Genomic DNA, 22,156 nt, shown 5'->3' on the forward strand with positions numbered 1-22,156 from the left:
TGTAACATAAATTTTAAATACTTAATTCCATTGTTTCTACATATATTAAACAAAAGTTGAATATGCCAATCATCTTTTAATTATTCAGGTAATTTTAAAATAAAAATTAGAATTAAATTAGAATTATCTGTAACCTAAATACTTTAAATTTACAATGGTAAAAGAAGACAAAAGGATTTATTATTTTTGATTTTTGTTTATTATTTTCCTGTTTTAAGACTTTTAAGGGGTAAATTTATAATATTATGGTAAAATTGAGTGATTCTATTATTCCGAAGGAAATATACATATATAGAATAATTATATTTTTTATATAAAAAATATCACAATTATTATTTAAAATAAAATTTGTAAAAATATTTCTTTTTATTTTTTTAAAATTTCTTTTCTATTAAATAGAAGATTTTTTTTTAAATGAACTTCTTTGTATTTATTTTTATCATTTTTTTTCTTCTTTCATTTTTAAATATTTAATTTTCAAATGAATTTTTATTGATATTTTATAAAAATACTCTGGTATACACTAATTCCATAATACTGTTTTCATTTCGTTTATTTCTTTTTTCCTTTTCTTTTTAACTAATTTAGAGTTCGCATAAATTTATTTTAAAGTATTTTGTATATACACCCTCTCATCCATCATTAATCATTTAAAAAATAAAAAAAAAAAAACATTTTATTGTGGATTGTGTTTGTATAATTCAAAAGTAAAAACAACAAAAAGAAGCAAAAAGCCAATATAAAAATTGTAGTCTTAAAATTTGAAAAACAGCTTTGTAGCGATTAATCGAATCATTTATTATTCAATTAAAAGTTACTTTGCAATATAAACTAATCGAATAATTAAAAATATCATAAATAAAAAAATTATTAACTAATTTTTTCATTAATTCATATTTAGTATAAAAGAAATTATTAGTTTTATAGATTTAAATTGCAATAATTCCCTTTTTTCCATTAAAAAAAAAAAAGAAAATTTTAAAAAGAATTAAAAAAAAAACATTAAATTTTAAATATCATATGCACATAAAAAACATTTTAATAAAAAAGCTTGTTCTATATAGCACATAAATACATACGAATATATAATTTTATTTATTTTTTTATTAATTTATACATATAGTTTACATTTAATATAAAAACATATTAATTCTCGCGTATTTTATAATATTAAAAAAAAAAAACAGGAATATTCATTTTGCTAATTCATAGAATTTTAAGGAAATTTGAATTAATTTCCCTAAAATTATAGAAAAAGAATTCCCTAAAATTTTATAAAAAGAAATCATAATTAAAATTATTTTGAAAAATTGCTTGAGCTGGATTTACTGTTTGGTCGTGTCTGAATCGAAATTGGCATTCTGTCTATTTTCAAATATTGGAAGTTCCAACGGGCTTCATTACATTCTACTCGTACATATATTTTTTTAGCGTTCATAATATATGCCGGGTTCACAGTTTTGCTTTCTTTGTTTGCATTTAGTTTAGATTTTCGAGACTCACAGCTAATTATTATTATAGATTCTGTTTAGACAGATTGTACCTTCCATAATACAAGGATATTTGTTGGTGAACACCTGCAACGTATTAATTTTTAACTTATATTTGCCAGCCAGGTTTCACCGCCATACAGCAACGTGGATTTTACACAAACGTTGCATACTCTTACTTTACTGCAATATAAATAATAATGTTCCATATGGATAATTGAATCTGTTCACTTTTATTATTTCGAATTTTATGATGTGCAGAGTTCTGATTGAATTGATTCACATAATTTTAATTTTGTACTTGTGTACTCGTAACTTAGTAATTTAGATGGGTTTCTAACTCAATCTGCATATTCAGATGGGTTTTTAACTTTTTCATATTACCTTCCCTTCTATACATTTCGAATACGTCTTGAAATCTGTGATAGTAATGTACAGAGAGATCAGTGTTCGTTTGCTTATTTTATATTTGTTTTCTGACAGAACACATTGGTAACTATTATTATTTTTAATTTCTGCTTGTTCTTTTTTTGATGTCGTCTCCAATTTTGTTTTGTATGATTAGAGACAGAATTTTATTGACTCTGTTTACTGACTGTGTGATAATGTTATGTTGCATCAGTTGTCACATCGACTTTAGTCTCCCTCTCCAACGACGATCGCTCCTTCCTACCGGAGAGCCCTCAGCTCGCAGCTGCAACTGGAACCTAGGCCAAGGATCGTCAACCCGGATACGAGTCTCACCCGTTACAACAACCAAAACTTAAGTCTCTCGTTTTGGACAGCTTATTTATTAAATTTCTTTTCTACTTTTCTTTGCATTTTAACAATCCTCGTTTTGTTAAAGTGTTCTATTAGTAAAACTGTAACGTGAAGGATAAAACTTCATAATTTCATCTTCTGAGCAACCTGCACTTTCTGTGTTACTATTTTTGAACGTGTTTATGGCCTAAATTGAAACATTTCTCTAGAAGTGAGAATGTGCTGCAGTTCCACTCATGTGGCGTGTTTTTTAATTCTTAAAAGTTTGCTACCCATTATTCCATCTGTTGTATTAATTCATCTTTATATAAGGTATTTTATTCGACCTAAACACGACGAAGCAGTGTATTCAGCCTCGCCTTGTAATTGAATAAAAATTTCAGCTGTCATTAAAATCAATTGAATCTGTCGTTTGTATATATATATAAAATTTAAATACCATCGGTTATTGTTATAAACTATTATATCAAAAACATATTCTTCATTTGAAAAGAAAATTTTCTTGTTTTTAAAAACATCTTTAACCAAAAAGAAAAAAAAAAGTTAATTAATGGCATCGCAAACTTCAAATACCATGTTTTTGGAATAACCAAATATTAATTTTTTTTTTGTTGAAGATTAATTGCATGAAATTGCAAAAAATTAGCTTTTAGGTTTTGGTAACAAATATAGAGTTAGTTTTGAAACTAGTAGCACGTTCAAATTTACTAATCTGCTTACTATGATAGCTTTCGACATGAATATTCTTTGTTTTTTATACTTTCTTTAATTGCACCTCATTGAAATTTTTTTCTTTTTAATTAATTTATTAATTTAAATATTAATTAACGTTAAGAAAATCTATTTTAAAATTCATTTTTTAAATATTTCATTTCTAATAATAGAGCAAAATGTCTGTCAAGTATTGATAAAAAGAAAAAATCCTTTTGACATAAGTAATCAAATTCAAAAATTTCTCTTATGTCATCAATTTTTCGATCATGTGTAAAATAAAACAGTAGAATATTGGATAAAAATATTATATACAAAATTAAATTTACTTGTATTTAATTTAAATTGAAATGTTATCGAGAAATTGAAGAATTCGAGATTTTATTATATTAAAACATTTTTTATATGACATGCCATTATGTAATGTTCACAACTTTTATACATTAAAAGTTATTTGAAAGAAGATACTTTGTGTATACATAAAATAGTGGATTATGGTTATTTTGGGGAATGCATCATATAATGTGACTTGTACATACACATGTACATATGTATTTTATTGGATTTTAAGTATATAAACTTGAAATTTATTTATTCACTTTTATATTGTCCAGGAGCAAAAATTGTACACTTTATGTACCAATTCACATATATAAAAAATTGTTATGATCTCATGAAAGCGTAACAATTTTATGTATGAATTGAAAGGAATTAAATAATATTAAAATTTAATTCAATATTCAACATTCTTAGTTTTACACATTTATTCGGTAGATTGCTCAAATATTTTTATATTGAAAACATTTCAAATACGTTAAATTTAGATGACAATTTTCCATTCTGTATGACAGAATTTCTATTTAAATAATTTCAATTTATAAACTACTATACTTCCATTTGTGCTCTTACCTTTAATAAAATATGAACAATTTTATAGAATACAGAAATTTCGTATTATTTAACTACATAATGGAAAATAGTGAGGAGAATAATTACATAATATATAATAAAACATAATATTTAATACTCGTATATAATGAAAATAAAATATAGAAATAAAAAAAAAAATTCAAGCTTCAGCATTTTGCTCTCATTTTAAAAAATTCCGTATATTGATCTTTTTTATTTTTTTAATTATAATTTATATAAAAAATGTAGCACGATCAATTTATTGTTATGAATGTGATTCTTGGACTGATGCACGGTGTAAGGATCCATTTAATTATACAGCTTTACCAAGGGATCAACCTCCTTTAATGACCTGTAACGGATGTTGTGTTAAGATGGTTCGTCACTCAAAGTCTCGTAAGTATACTGTGTTAATCAATTTAAAACATAAAAAAACAAAATTTCTATAAAGATAAAGAAAAAAGCAGACGTATGGATTAATTGGTATAGAGTAACAATTAATATTTAAAAAACAAAAATTTATTTAAAAATTTAAAATTAGAAATATTTTTAATATTTTTTTTACATGTACATATATTAAATATAATTTTTAAAAAACTTAAATTAACTAATTGTTATACACTTTTTTTTTCTCTTCATTCTAAATTTTTATCAATTTTAGCATATGAAGTTGTTCGTCGAATGTGTACATCACAATTACAAATAAATCTATTTATGGTAGATCATGTGTGCATGATGGAAAGTTCAGGCAATGGACATATGTGCTTTTGTGAGGAAGATATGTGTAACTCTAGCAAACGCTTATATACTAATATCGATGGTTTAAAATTACCATTTTTCATAATATTTTTGGTATTAGTAATCGATCAATTGCAAAATATCTTACATATACACATGATCAGATAGAGAATTTAAAAAGAAACATAAAAAAAAGAAACAAACAGAAATAAAATAAAACATACATTTTATACAACATTTTAATGACTAATAAATTTTTGATTTTGTTATAATTTTTTTCTTTTATATTTTTTTTTTATTTTAATTTTATTTTTCATATTATATAATATACACATCATTTTCCATCTTGTTGAAAATCACAGATTTCAAGAATTTATGTTGGATTAAATAAATATTTTTTCATATTTTTACCATATATAAAATTATTATATACGATTACATAAAGGCCGCTTTGAAAAAAAAAAACAAAACATAAACCTTTAAAGACGATAAAATTTTTAAAATACATAAATGTCTTCCCAACACATAAGAACATTTATATATACAATTGAAAACCTATATATTATATGTGACTTATATAAAATCTCAGTCAGTACAAAAAAAACATTAAAAATTAAAAATAGTAAACTTATTTAAAGTTATACAGATTCAGCATTTAAAATATTTATTTTAGTATCCAATATTAATTCTTGATCATAGACCATAATAGAAAAATTTCAACGTATAAAAATTAGTTTTCTTTTTTTTTTTGTTAACTTCTTAGCAAATAAAATGAATTTTGAACATAATTTTTTTGAATGAATCAATTTGATAAAAATATTTTAAAATATTTCATTTTTTAAAATTTTCAAAATTAAATTTCTTTTATTGAATATTTAAAGCACGCTTTTCTTTTTTTTTATAGAAAAAAACGAAAACTAATACTTTTACCTTATTATATATAGTAAATTAAAATACATATACCTAGTTATATTAGTAATAATTTGAATATATAGTTTTCAAAGAATCTTAACCCTCTATTCTAAATTAAGAATCCCTTTATTTTGGTTTAATTTTTTCTCAATTAGTTTTTTTTTAATTTCTTTTCATTTATAATCTCATAGCACTAAAATATAGTATTTTAAAACTTATTCGAAAAGCTTTCTAAGTAAAAAAATTAAATAAAATTCAAGATCGAAAAAATGAATAATTTAAATTTAAAAAAATTACAAAAATAAAACCAAAAAATTAAAGTCTTAAATATACAAAAAATATTATTGAAAAAACAAAAAAATAAAGAATAATTTTAGCTGGAAATAAACGCTTTGTTATTTATAAAGTAAACAACAAAAAAAAAATACTTTTTAGATCTATATATAATTAAAATTAAAAATTTAAAATTAATCACATGTGAAGAAAAAAAGTATCAACGAGAAAATAAAAAACTAACTATATAGAAAAAAATTATAAGTCCCCCTTATATAAATGAAGATAAAAACAAAAAGCTTTTGGAATATTTACATAATACTTAAATTAACAAACACACATTTTAACTTAAATAATTTTTATTCTTTTTACAAATACAAATCTTATATAAAAATCTTATAAAATTAATCTATTCATTAATTCCGTATATTATTGATACACAAATATTATTTATTTTTTCAAATTTTCAAAATTCTAAGAGCAAAATAATTAACTAAAATTAACAAATACTAAAAAAAAGTATATTGATTCACATTTTAATTATATTTTATTTTATTAACTTTTCTTTTTTCATTAATTTTAATTTTTATATTAAAATTTACAGAACTGCAAATAAAACAATTCTTATAACATTTTTTGCTTTTATATTATTTCTATTATAATTTTGTTATAAAAAAATGAAATAAATTCTGCAAAACAACAAAAATAATTAAATTAATTTGAGTCTATAATATTCAATTTTAAATTAAGAAATATAAAGTATTCGAATTTTGGAATACATAATAAATAATTTATATAGTTAATTAATAGTAAATTAAAATCATTTGAGAATAGAAGCAAAAAAATTTAAATTTAATTTCAAATCCTTAATCGTGCTATTAAATAATTGATCTTGATTTGATATATTCTAGAATAAATAGATTTATATGAAACAGAAATGAGTACTAATAAAATATACCATAAATATTTCCTTTTTTAATACAAACTCCATTGTATTAGAATTTGATAAAAACGCATTATTATCATTTCTGGAACCTGAAAATTAAGTGAATTTAAAATTATTGAATGTTGAAACTAATTATTAAAAATTCAATCTACGATTGTTTTTAATCCCCAATTATGTTAATAATGTTTACGATATACATTACTTTACCAATTCGCAGAGTTAAGTCATCAATCATATAGACGATATTTATTGTACATACGATTGAGTATTTATTTTAAAGAAACATTGCAGAAATGTAAAATATTTCAAGTGTTAAATTTCCTTTTGCAAAATCTACGAAAAAAACAAAATTTATTCAAAAAAGCATTTAAGGTTTCAAAAATTACCTTTTTTTCAATATTTATTCCCATTCTGCTCATTAAATTTCTACAAGATTAAGTGCGGTTTCACAAAATCATTTGTTGTCCCATCAGTTATGTTCCTTTTTATCCAAATAAATATGATGTTTTGTACCATAAATGTGCAATTAAATCAATATTAAATAGGAAATCAATTTTGAATTTGACAATAATTCATTCATTAGTAATTCCATTACAAGAATTAAATATAAATATTTTCTTATACCAACACGCTTTTCAAAATATGACATAAACAACTATATTCAAAATAATTTTCCATTCCAATGTATGTAAATTGTGAATGAATTGAGTTGACTCTTTTGACACTGACTGTTTTAAAAAAAACGTGTATCTTTTTTAACATAATAACTAGGAAATTTTATTCAACAAAATAAAAATTCTATTCTCAATAAATAAAAAAAAATAAAGAAATTAACAAATTTTAAATCAGTACTATTGTACTTAATTTAAAATTGAATTTATTGTAATCATTTTATCATAGTTTAGTTCCTCTCCCTCCCCCCGAGCATACATAGAATTGTTAATTTAGTTAAATGAAAAGAAATGAAATTCTCTTTAATTTTTCAGTATAAATAATTTTTATAAAAATATAATTTTGATTTTTTTTTCAAATTTGATAATTATTATAAATTCAAAACACCATTCCTTTTAAAAAAAAGAAAAAAATATAGAATTAGAATATAAATTGCATGTTGTTTTAAAGCATGTGTTATAAAAGTTAAAAATATAGTTAAAAACTGTTATATTTGAAAATGGAAAACAAATATAATATCAATAAAAATATGTTTATACATGTACATATATATTATAAATTTATATTATATTTTATTTAATATTTTGAATGAATTTAATTATTCAATTTTAATAATTGTAATTATATTTATTCAAAACCTTAAAAAAATCATATACACTAGAAGAAAAAAAAAAAGAAATATGGATAGAATCTATCAGAGCATTAAAATAAAAATAATAAAAAATAAATTTATAAATTTGTGTTATTTAAAATAAATATTTAAAGAAAAGAACAACAAAACCAAATGTTTGTCACACTCAGAAAATAATTTGGTATTAAAAACAACTTCATTTAATTGAATGATTATAAAGACAAAAATTAAATAATTTAAACAAAAAAGAAAATAAAGGTGAATAAATTGTTTAGCTAAAAAAAGGAATAATTGATTCTTTAATATATATATGTGATATAACAAGAATATAATTTTCTGAGTGCAATATAATTTTATTAAAATCGAATTTTCAATTACTTACATACATATTTCAAAATTTAAAATGAAATAAATTTAATATTTTACTTTTTAATAATATTTTGATTATTTTCGAAGATATTTTCCTTTCTTCGTTCAATTATAATATTGCATTGAAATATTACTAAATATTGTGGTACTGTATATGAGCTATGAACAAAATGGAAGTTATTTGAAAAAGTTACAATTTATGAATAACCATCAAAAATATTCAGAAATTTTTAAATTAACAATAATAAAAAAGAAATTTATTTTCATATGCGTAGATAAATTACTGTAATCGTAATTTAGATCAGATATGATTACATTTTGTACATATAGTCCTAACACTTATATACATAGCTATATAAAAAATATTTATATATTTTTTATTTATTTTTCTATTATTGATTTCAATATTTTCAATTCAAAACTATAAAAAATAATTATACTGATTACTGAATAATTAAAGAAAAACACTTGCTATTTTATTTTTAGTCATTCTGTTTTGAAAAATTTTAAAAATAAATTCACAATTTAAATGCTTTTTATATCTAAAATAATTAAATAAAAGCCTTTTTTAAAAAAAAAATTCTCTTTTTTTTACGGTAGATTATGCAAAACAAAATAAAATAATAATGTTAAATATAAAACGCTTAGTAGGAACTCTATGTGTAATAAAATAAATCTATATATTTTGATTTCACTTTAAATTTTTGAAAAAAGAAAATTTAAATAATTTTTATTTTAATAATGAATTAAATTAGTATTATTTTATAAAATGTAAATAAAAATACAGAAAAAATGAAAAAATATTATTAAAATAATTTAACTTTATTATGAAAATTCTAAATAAACTTTAAATATTTGCCATTTAAATATTTGCAATAGAGAAAAAAAAGAAAACAAAACTTTATTGATATTTTAAGGACAAAATTATTATATATATATAAATAGCGATATATAAAATATATTAAAAATTAAAAATAAAAAAAACAATTAAGTAAAATAAAACAAACATTAAAATGCACTTTCATAATCTGTTTTTCGAAATTCCAAAATTATTCAAATATTTTGAAAAAAAAAATAAAATAAATTTAAAATAAGTACTCATATCATTGTAATTTAAAAACAAATAAATGTAATAAAATAAATGTTAATAATAACAATAAGGTAATTTAATCGAAATGAATTAACAAGAGTTACGGGATAAAATATCGAGCAAAATAACAAACAAACGGTAAAAATTAAAAAAAAAATTGAAGCGGTAAAACAAAATTCGTACTATATTCAAAATTATTTACAATATTTTAGTACAGTTTTATGCGATAATTTTGAGCAATTGTACTTAATTCAATATTGTGAATGAATTCAATGGAAAACTTCAAATACAAAACACAAAATGGAAAATTTATTTTGCTCGTCTTAATAACACGGTATAGTAATGGAAAATTTATGAGATTTGAAATAAATCGAAAAAGAAAAAAAAATTAAACAATTTTAATCAATACAAAATCAATTAATTAAAAACATGAAACAAAGTTAAAAAAATTCATTTCAATAGTTAATCTTCTTTTTGATGATATACATATATATATATATATATATATATATATATATATATATATACATATGAAGTATTTATATGTATCTTTATATGAGAATAAACAAAAATTTTTGATTATAAATAATTATTTATTAACATATATATAAATATGTACATTATTTTTTTATTTTAATTCATTTTCAAAAATTAAATTATTCACTTTAATCTGCTTTCAAAATAAAACAGAAATTTATAGGTTTGGAATTACACTTTCATTCCAATAACACATTAGAATATACTAGAAAAGAGTAGTTTACTTTCCAGAACACAAGAATAGAAAATTATTTTTAAATCTACAAAAGATTTTACTCTGACCTTTTGTCAAATGACTAAAATATATAAATGAATATATGTATGTATATTCTGTTTTTCTCTTTCTTTGATGATTACTTCTAATAGAATTCGACACATTTATAAACTTATAATTAAATTGTATGTATTTATATAATCTGAATAATGTGTAAAAAAACAACTACATACATATGGCGATCGTATTTATGAATGCATTCTATATAGAGTACAATTCAAAGGGAAAAAATTTATTTTACAATTGAATTTTTTAAAAATTAAATTAAAAAAATGTACTCATTCAAAATATGTTTTTTAAAACATTTAAATTCTAAAATGTAAAACAAATTTTGTCACTGTCAAAATGTAAACAAAATTTAAGTGTCATTTTTCGTATATATAATACTACCGTATTTAATATACTAAATCTAAATAGTGAATAATTATTGTGAATCTTAATGTCATCTTAACTAATAATGTTGAACTAGTCATTTTAAAGTATAGACAGAGAATCAGAGATAAAGTTTAGTAAATTACAAACCACATATTAAAAGAAATATTAAATCTTTCAAATTTATGTATATAAATATATATATATATGTATATAATTATAAAAATTAAATTTAATTTCAAAATTAAAGTGATACGGAGTTAAAATAAAAATTAATTTCGCGAAAGTAGCAAAACGAAAAATATAAAATTAAAATATTTTTAAAACTTATAACAAAAAACAAAAAAAAAGCTTTATTAGTCAATAAATTCTATTTAATTTATATTAATAATTTTAATTAAAAATATTTAATTTTTTTTTTGTTTTTGTATAATTAGTTTCTTTTAATAATACTAAAATTAAATTAATATGAAATTTTATTATCTAAACACATATGCAAATTATATTTAAGATATGAAAATAAATCTAATATCTAATTAGTATAAAAATACCAAAAATAATTCTAAAACTAATTTGATTTAATAAAAGAAACACAATATCGAACTTATTTTAATTAAATAATTATACAATAAAATTTACGGAAACAATTATGCTTATACATTACATTGCAAAAAAACATTTTTTAATATACGTACAATAACACTAACACAATTATATCTATTCAAAAAACACAGGTAAAAATGAAGTTATAATTCAAAATAATAAATAAATAAATTAATCTTTAATAAAATAAACTACATATATACAAACTTTTTGAAATATAATGTTGTAATGAGGGAAAAGACAATAAAAATGAATAGCTAAAAAAAAAATTTGCAACAGCCTAAAAACAAAAATTTTAAACAAAACAATTTATTTATTTAAAAGAACAATTTATAAAAAAGAGTAAATATCTTCAAAATTTATTCCAAACCAATGATAGAAAATTTTGATTAAAATTAAATTAAAATTAATTACGGATTTGTATAGAAAATATTTTTTATAAATATAAAAAGGAACCTGGGGTTATGATTTTAAAATGATATTAATAAGCCCAGTACTGTAAGTAACAATTTTGGCACATTTTATGTAATTCAAAACTTCAAATCGTTTTACGTTCACCACAATCAAAAGTTCAATTCATCATTAACCAAAATATAGTAATAATTAGAATGATTGCTATTTAAAATGACATTAATAAATCATTAGTCATATGTCCAATTGCTAATCATATAAATGACAATTATTAATCTATTATTATAATTCATGTTGGTATTTACGCTCTTTGCATTGATCACACTATAAAAATTAAATACATACATGGTAGATTTAAAATCATATTTTAACTTCTCTTTAATACTGCACTTGCCGTGTTAAACGCAAAACGCATTTATTATAGATTAGCAAACAGTATATATTAATAAAATCATTGATATTTCTAAATTTGTGAATAAAACGAGACGAAAATTAATAAAATAAAATATTAAAACTCGAAATTGTCAATCAAAGGAATAAATAGTAATATTGTAAATAATGTGCACCCTTTTTACAATAACCCCCTAAAAAAGAGGTTAATTGAGAAACAATTAAATTTTATCCAGAAATTTATTAAAGAACTTCATGAGTTTGTATGTGACCGAAATTATTAAAATTTTTCCTTTTAACATTATAAATTGCTAAAAACATTGTGACTTCTTTTACCACTAAAATTAAGTCTATTATACTTAAAATTCAAAAAATTAGGAAAAAATATAATTTACTCTTAACTAGAAATTGAAAATAATAAATTGTTTTGTAAAACAAATATCTTACCTTTTTCGTAAAAAAAAAGTGAGTTACACATACATACACGTATATATGTACATTGACATAATATTGTGTTGTTTGTAATGTATTTGCGTATTTCCACATTCCAAATTTTTGTGAAACAAACCATAATCTATGTATATATGAAAATATGAAATTCTTTTTGCATATTTTGTCTTTTAACTAGATTCAAACAATAAAATATTTTAAGATTTTTTATAATCTGCATAATTAAGATACATGAAATATATGCAAATATGTATAAAACATATACTTTTTGCAAAAAGAATAAATTATTTTTAATAATTTTATGGAATACACAACACAACAAACTTTTCTGGCCCAAATTCAAATATATGTACATACGTAAATCAGACTCTATCATGTACTGAAATTAAATAGGCCAATATTCTAATAACTTTTATTATACATATACAACTATAAATATTATCTATATGTATATATTAAACATTTTCCAAATGCCAAAAAAAATCGTTCAATAAATTAAATTTTTTTAATTTTAATTTTTTTTTTTGTCGGCAACAATCTATGTCTAGTAAAATTTCATTATTAAGTCTTAAAATACTTAAACATTATTAAATTAATTTTGAAGATGAAATACGCGCTTTGGAAAAGTTTCACAAAATTATACTATCGAAACTCAAATGTCATACTTGGCAGATAATGAAATAAAACGAAAATGAAAACACATTTAAAGAAATGTTCGACCAAAAACATAAAACATAAAAATTATAACAAAAAAAGAAAAAAACTAAAAATAATCAACAAAATTTTAAAATTAAAATGGCTTTTTATTTTTCTGGCAGCAAAACTTTTACCTTTAAAAAAATATTTTTATAATAATGAACTTTAAAAAACCAAAAAAAAAAATTATAACTGTAATTAGAAATATTTATTAAAATAAAAAATTAAAAAATAAAAAAAAAACAAAATAAATGTAGGTTTTATGTTTATATGTAAAAAATAATATTTAATAAAATTTAATTACAAACTTATCTTAATAATAAAATTAAATAAAAAAAAAATATAATTAAAATAATTATATATGAACTAAACCTTATGCAAGCAAGGAGACTAACAAAAAGCTTTATATAATAATATTAAAACTTGAAACAAATATTTCATTACATACATACATATATAAAATAAATGAACAAATTAAAATATAAAATAAATAAATAAAATTAAAATTAAAAAATTATTTATTTTTTTTTTGTTCATTTTTTATTTTCTTTTATTTCATTAAAATAAATTACTTAAATTGTTATATTGAAAAACCACAATTCTTGAAAATTAATTAATAAATAAAAACTTAAACAACTCGAATAAATGGCATAAAAATCAGTAATTACAATATTCATAATTATATATAAATGACTCAATATAATTTATTACATACACATATTATATACTTCTTTAACATAGGTTGTATAACAAAAATTTATTTTAATGATATACTTTTTTGTGAAATTCTTAAAGTATTTTAACCAAATATTTCGATCATTATATTGTGATCAGGGGTCTTATAATTAATATTCAGGGCTCTTATAATTAATATTATGAAATTTCTAATTAAAAATACACTTGCTCTAATAAATAAAATTTAATTATACAGCAAATAAATTCGTAAAAAGTGATTACTTTTAAAGTAAATATCTTTAATCCTTCTACTTACAAGTATTTTATGGATTATTATTGAAAAAACATAATGATTCGATTCCTTGCGTACAGATTACGGTCATAGTAATGAAAGTGATTTCTCACTGGTATAAACAGATATTGTGATAAAAATTAATATGCGTCCTTTTTAATTTAATTTAACTTAAAACTTAAAATAGAAATTAAATGAAAAATTATAAGATATATGAAAAAATTATTTACGAATTAGTTCTAAAATAGAAAGAATTTTTAATATTTACTATTAAAATACCGGCAAAATAATAATTATTTAATTAATTTAAACTCTCATTCATTTATGCATTTGTCATAAATTTTATTTTTATAAATTCTAAATAGCTATAAAAAGAAATATGAATTTATATTTACGAACTGCAAAATTTATACAAAATCATATATAGTTAAACTAAAAATATTAAACTATAAAATCAATTTTCATATACTATAAATGTTATACTTGTGATTAATTAAAATATTTCAGAAATTTATTTTAATATCTAACTATGATGCTTATACTTGTATTTAATTTATAATTATTAGTATTACATATACAGATATATAAGAATTTATTTATAACACTATATTAATAAACTAATAAATATTAACGCAAAAAAAAAATAGAGGAAATAACATGTTGTCAGACATGTTGGGTTGGATATATCCGGGTAATGAAATTGATGCGATACAATAAGGACACACTAAAAATGGAGATGGATAACATGATTTTTTTTTTAATTTTTACGTTAATATAAAAATTGAGCATATCAAAATATTTGAATTTTTTTTCAATTTTATGTTATTTTAACAATTATCAAAAAATTACAATTAAAATTATAATATGAAAAAGAAACGTATATACATATAAATATTTTATAATATTAAAAAAATCTTGAATATTTTAATTTTTAATATTATTTTAATTATCGCATTGAAAAATTACTTTATTAGATATTACAGCGCCATAATACTACTTTCAATTCTTAATTATTTGATTTCTTAAATTGCCATTGTATTGACATTTAATCAATTAGTTGTCAAAATTTAGAAACAGAGAGTAGAATCAAATAAATATTTTTCATCTTGCATTGTTGTGAAAAACTCAATCACATCAAAATTTAATGAACATTTTAAACCATTTATTTATTTATATTGTATTATAATTATTAATTATATAGAATATTGCAATTTTGTAAAATATATATATAAAATATTTTAATTAATATATTTTTAATTTGAATAAAAATAATAATGTGTACATATAGAATAAAATATAAAAAAAAATTGAACAAAAGAATATTTTCATTGTAAAATTTTCAAATTTATGAAATTAATTTTAAAAATTAATATAAATAAAGTAAAAATTTTTGTGAAACATTCACTTTTAATTCTAAAATTATTGATATTATATAAAAAAAGTTCATATTTGAAATAAAAATAATACGAGATTATTGTAAAATATATTTTTGTTTTCAAATAAAAATAATATTTAAAAAATATTATTTGACCACTATCAAAATTGTGTATAAAAATTTTTGTATTATTAATTTCAAAACTACAATACCATTATATACAATGTTAAAAACATAAAAAATAAAATTATTTAAATATTAACAAAAATTAAAAAAAAAATCCGTTTTCTGTATACGAAATTTTTGAAATAAATGTACTAAATATAAAATTGCATGCGGCATGGAAATTTTATTTTTATGTTGTTATTTTTTTTCTTACATAATATTATTATATAATATGTATTCATATGATTACATATACATATGTATTGTGAAGTTGTATAACACTTTAATATTTTATTCAATTTAGTTTTTGTTTTGTACTGTTATTAATATATTATAATATATAGATAATTTTTATTTTCTTGAAATAATTTAATTTTCAACACAATTTTTATTGTTCTTAAATAATACACATACATATATACTGTATTTACATATACATACAGTAATTAATTATACATAGTTGTTGTTTCATTTAAAATTCGTTAAAATATTTTTAGAATTTTATTTAATATTTATATAATATTCTAAGTAATGAAAATTTTTATTATTATTGTTGTTATGTAGTGTTTATATAATAGTAGACGAAACATATATATATATATATATATGAAATATCATATCTTATTTAGTAAGTATATTTAGTTTAATTACATAATTTTAACATAAAAATATATATATACGCATATAATTAACATAATACGATTTGAATAAAACAATTATCAAAATTATATAAATTCATTATATTATTGTTATATAACATACATACATATATAATTTATATATATTTTAAAGTGCGCATATAATATAAATTATTATAAAGAATAAATTAATATTAATATTTTTAAATGTAAAAACAATATAAGAATATTTTTATTAATTGAAATGCAAATTGATGTATAATATAAATATATTATATTATATATGAATTTGCATTTCAAATGATATATAATCAAATGATATATTATGTATAACTTGATTATATTATATTTATATATATATAAAATATATTTTATATATATTATATTATATATATTATATATATATATGTATATAAAATATTATATATATAAATATTAAATTTTTAAGTAAAATCTTAGATTTGAAAAATTAAATATTTTATATAATTTGTTTTATATATATATATATATATATATATATATATAAATATCATTGTATATGTTAATTTACGTGTATATTTTTAGCAATTATTTACTGTAGTAGAAGCATGAGAATTTGTCTTTAGCTATATAACAATTCGTAGTAAACTATATATAGCAGCACTTTAAAAGTATATAAAAACGCTTATTTTTCGTGAAAATCGTAATCTGTTTGTAATAAATTTGTAGTTCTCATATAAACGGTTTGAATACATTGTTCAACATATTTTATTTTTTGTTAATTTAAAAGATTAAAAATTTTTTTAAATTTCTTTTAAATTTTCCTATATATACATTTACCAATTTACTTACATATTCAGAAACCAACACTTACAAACATTTTTTATATTAAAAAAATATTCGTTATTAATTTTTCCTCTCAATTATCAAAAAACCAAAACTGTTTTAATTTAAAAGAAAAAATTTTTTTTTGTTATATTTGTTTTTTGTTGTTATCACAAACATGCATAAGTAAACAAAATTCAATTTGAATATTAAAAAAAAGACAAAAACAAGAAAAAATATCTGCATAAATGTATGTGTATTTTTTTTTAAATATCCTTAAACTTATATATTGTGTGTATACTTGTATGTACCATATATGAATTGTGAAAATTCATAAGAAAAATTAAAATTTATATCTAATTGTGTGTGTGTGTTTGTGTTATTTTGTATTCGTTATAAATATATTCGTATATAATAAATATATTATTATCTACTATTGCATAAATATTTAAACTTTGAATACAATAATTGTGTCATAAAATTAATATACATACTTAGTATATGGTTATTGATTTTTGATCCGATAATAACCTCAATACATAACTATTTTAAATTTATATTGAAATTATTTTAAACTACATAAATATGTATATATAGTTGCAAATTATTGTTATATATATATGTATATATATATATATATATACGTATATGAGTTTAATGAAACAAGCACGCATTTTCTTAATTACCATATATATTTTCTCAATTTACTGAATTTATTCAATATTTTATTCAAAATAATTTGCTTGTATAAAGAAACATCTGATATTTAAAAAAAAATATGTACATATATGTATGTATGTATGCATTTTTTATGCCATCGTATTTTAAATTTGCAAATATTGCAAATATAATTATCTCATATGTGTAGTATACGCATTAAAAGTAAGATTAAATAAATCATATGCGGTAAGAAAATGAGATGAGTAATTGACAGGTACAATTGACACACATTAAGAAAAAAAAATTTAAAATGTCAAAAATTGACAAAATATATAATTAGAATGTCAATAATTCCGCCATTATTAAGAAATTATTTTGAAGTAATCCGAAGAATTAAAACTTTCTTAATGGAAACTTGTTACAAATAAATTCAATTAATAATCTATATGACACATACATTCATAGTGTACATACAATTCCTGTTTTTTTTTATTGTGTTTTGCAGTATATACATTTATATCTGTGCAATTGAGCAGAATATTTGCAATTAAGTCAAATATAATGATTATGAATGTCGTATAACAATGTACAATAGTGTTACCACATACCTATTACATAAAGGTGGTTGCATATACAAACATCAGATATTTTTCGTATATCTTGTATTCGTATAACTTTATCGTATATTTTCAGTCGTCAATATAATTCAACACCAATTTTACACCCTAATTGGTTGAAAGTTTATAATAAGAAGAAATCATCGTAAAAATTTATTTTACCAGTAATTCTCCAATAAAAAAAATGGTTGACACAACTCTTTTAGAGTATTCATTTATTTTTTTTTAATAATTATTTTAAAGATTTTTTTTTTAATTAAAATTAATCAAGATTTTCTATATCATAAAACATTTTATTGAATTGTTTTATTAATATGCATCTGGAGTTCAAACCCAAATCTCAAATCATTCAAAATTTTGGAAACATAAATAAAAAAAAACAATAAAAATTAAATGAAAAACGTGTATATTCCTCACAAATCAAAAAAGCACTATAAAAATATGCTCTAATGCTATTTTTATTCAACAAATAAATAAACCGAATATTTTATTTCTTGTGATATAAATGGTGAAAATTATAAATTGAAATTTATATTTATTTAACAAACAAAAAAAGAAAAATACATGTTACATAATTACACATAAAATAAAGAAGAAAAAAGTTTAAGCGTCCTTATTATAAAAGATTTTCACTATAATTACAACAAACAAAATTATATTGAACGTTTTTTTGCGTTTTTATATATATATATGTATATAAATATTAATGTATATATATATAAATATACATAAATACATTATATATGTATATATATATCAAAAATAGTCTTAAAAATTTGCTTTAAAACGGCATCTTTTTAACTGTTCGGTGCTTTTTCACATATGAACCATCGTCTGGTATAATTTTTTCATCGTGTACCTTGATAAAGTATTAAAAAAATAATTAAAACATATAATTATAATTAATATATTATAATAATTAAATAGAAAAGAAAAATAGTTAAAAATTAATTATAATTAGAAAATAAAATATGTTTTTATTTAGTTCATTGTTACCTGTAAATAAAAAGAAAGATATAATTTTATTTATTATTTTTTTTTCTAATTAAACATAAGGTTTTACTAAGTAATTATATATAGATTTATATAATATTAATTAATGTAGATTAAAAATATTATATATAATTATTATGTTATTAAATTAAATATAAATTAAAAATCATTAACGACAAAATTAACAAAAAGAAACATCATAGAATTTATTCTTAAATGTTCACAGTTGTTCACATTAATAATTGGAGTCTTACATATAATATTTCAGTATACATACATATTATATATAAAAAAATTAATCCAAATCAAAACATTCATTATGTAGGAACATTGCAATTAAAAATTCACAAAATGAAAATTCAAAATTAATTAGTACCTACACGTAAAGAAAATTAAAAAATTTATTTCTTTGTTGTGTACCTTTCTAGTACACTACAAACAAATTAATATATACAAATTATTAAATTACAATATTAACAATATGAAAATGCAATGACAGCAAAACAAAAATGACATTCAGACAATCTTGATAGGCTTAAATATAACAATGAATACGTATAAAATAACAATGAAGAAAATCAAAAACCAAAAGAGAATCAAAGTACAACATTAGTATGGTGGGCGTTACACAGTTTCAAATAAACCAAATTAAAATTTGAATAAAAAATAAAAATTTATTCTTTTTTTTTCTTTTTATATAAATATTAATGTTAAAAACTGCCTTCTCTCTCTTGCTCTAGGAAAATCAAATAACAACATGATATTTTTCAAAATTAATGTTTGTATAAAAAATCTAAAATATTTGGCATACTTGAAATTGTGTACCCTTTAATTTCCGTCTAAGATTCTTTTGTGCGTATATAATTAAATTGAAATAATTAAATCAAAAAAAAGATAGGAGAATGCTATACATGACCCAAAAAAAGGATAAAAACAAAAAATAAAAAAAATAAAAAAAAATATTAAAACAAAAAAAAACAAAAAATCAAAAAAAAAAAAAATAAAAAAAAAACAAAAAAAATAATAAATTCATAAACAGACGAAACTTTTGATTTTAGTAAAATATAACAGTAATAGTATTAAAAATAACGAATATAACAATAATTTTATTAAAAAATAAACATAGTAACAATATGAGTAGTAATCGCCGCAACAATAACATTAAATCCAAATTATTTAATATTAAATTAACAACAACAACAACAACAACAAATACAAATAATAACTATTTTAATAATAAAAAAGAAAGAAACAAACAATTAAAAAAAATGTTATTTGTAATAGCAAATTCCAAAAAAAAACAATTATAAAATAAAAGCAAATAATTAAAAAATAAATAAAATATTAATAAATATCCTAAATAAATGAAACCGTCGATAAACCTATTTTATATTTATATTATTATAAATTTATTAGCATTACATACCTATACACATTATACTTAAATATCTATATATACAAAGAAAAAAAACAAAAACAAAAAATACCAATTATTGTCTAATTTAATTAATTTTAAATATGTCCGAATTTAATAATTAATTAATTATTACACAATCTTTGGTTGAATCCGTGAAAAAAATACTATATTTGTATAAAAAATATACAATACATATATATATATAAAATATTTAAGCACATATACATATATTTATACATAAAATACATATATATCAATAAATTATATAATTATATAAAAATACATGTGTATAATAATATAGGTTTATATAAATATTAACAAAATATAAACTGCCTTCTCTCTCTTGCTCTATATATATATATTAATAAAATTAATAAAACAAAACAAAAATCAATTAAAAATAAATGTATAGATAAAAATATTGGAAAACTAAAAACAAAAAAAAATAAATAAAAAAAATAAATATAAAAATAAATAATTAACAAAAAAAAAAACAAAATAACACCAAAAAATAAAGAATTAAAAAAAGAAAATCGGTTAATATTTGTATAACAGTTATTATTATTGCTACTAAATAAATACGATTAATATTAGTATATAATAATATAAATAAATTAAAAGAAAAACAAATAATTCAATTAGAAAATAAAAATTCTTATTATTACACATAAAAGTTTAAATTAAAAAACAAAAAAAATAAAAATAAAATTATTCTAACATTTTTATTATTTATTTATTTATCAATTTAAAAATTAAATTTTATATAACACTATCAAAATTGTCTGAAAAATTCCAAAAAAAAAAATATATAAAACTCCAAATATTATAATAACCTGTATGGTAAATGGTAAAAATTAAAATTCCATCAAATAAAATTGCAAATGAACAACTTATACACAAACCAACAACTTTTGGTAACACACCAACAAAAGTTTTATAAAATATTATTTTATATATAGTTACAAACAAAAATTACTGTATGTACTTAGGAGTTGGAAATTAAATATTGAAAAAAGAAAAAAAAAAACAAAAAAAAAATTGGAAAAAAACTAAAAAATTAACAAAAAAAAAAATAATTATAAAAATGAAATGTAAAAGTATTATTTAAAAGTATTAAAAGAGAAATTTAATAGTTAACCAATAAAAAAATAAATAAAATTATCGAAAACAAAACACACATTAATAAAAGAAAATTAATTTATAAATTTACATTGTAATAAATTTATCTATATATATATAGAATTTAAATTTCCCCATTATTATTAAAATAATTGTGTAATCCAC

The 22,156-nt window shown here is 18.8% G+C and overlaps 1 protein-coding gene across 9 annotated transcripts in view; it reads left to right on the forward strand.

Moving 5' to 3' along the window:
* LOC129610208 (protein quiver) overlaps positions 1-9,805 on the forward strand; it is a 58,418-nt gene extending 48,613 nt beyond the window's left edge. For all 9 annotated transcript variants that reach the window (XM_055522711.1, XM_055522666.1, XM_055522739.1 and 6 more), the window contains 2 exons: positions 4,122-4,268; positions 4,534-9,805. In XM_055522711.1, coding sequence (XP_055378686.1) covers positions 4,122-4,268; positions 4,534-4,778 — 392 coding nt within the window. In that variant the 3' untranslated portion in view covers positions 4,779-9,805. The remainder of the gene's footprint in view (positions 1-4,121; positions 4,269-4,533) is intronic.
* Positions 9,806-22,156: the final 12,351 nt, after the last annotated feature.

The sequence above is a fragment of the Condylostylus longicornis genome, unplaced genomic scaffold (assembly GCF_029603195.1).
Source record: "Condylostylus longicornis isolate FDR11 unplaced genomic scaffold, ASM2960319v2 ptg000004l, whole genome shotgun sequence".
NCBI classification, from domain to species: Eukaryota; Metazoa; Arthropoda; class Insecta; order Diptera; family Dolichopodidae; genus Condylostylus; species Condylostylus longicornis.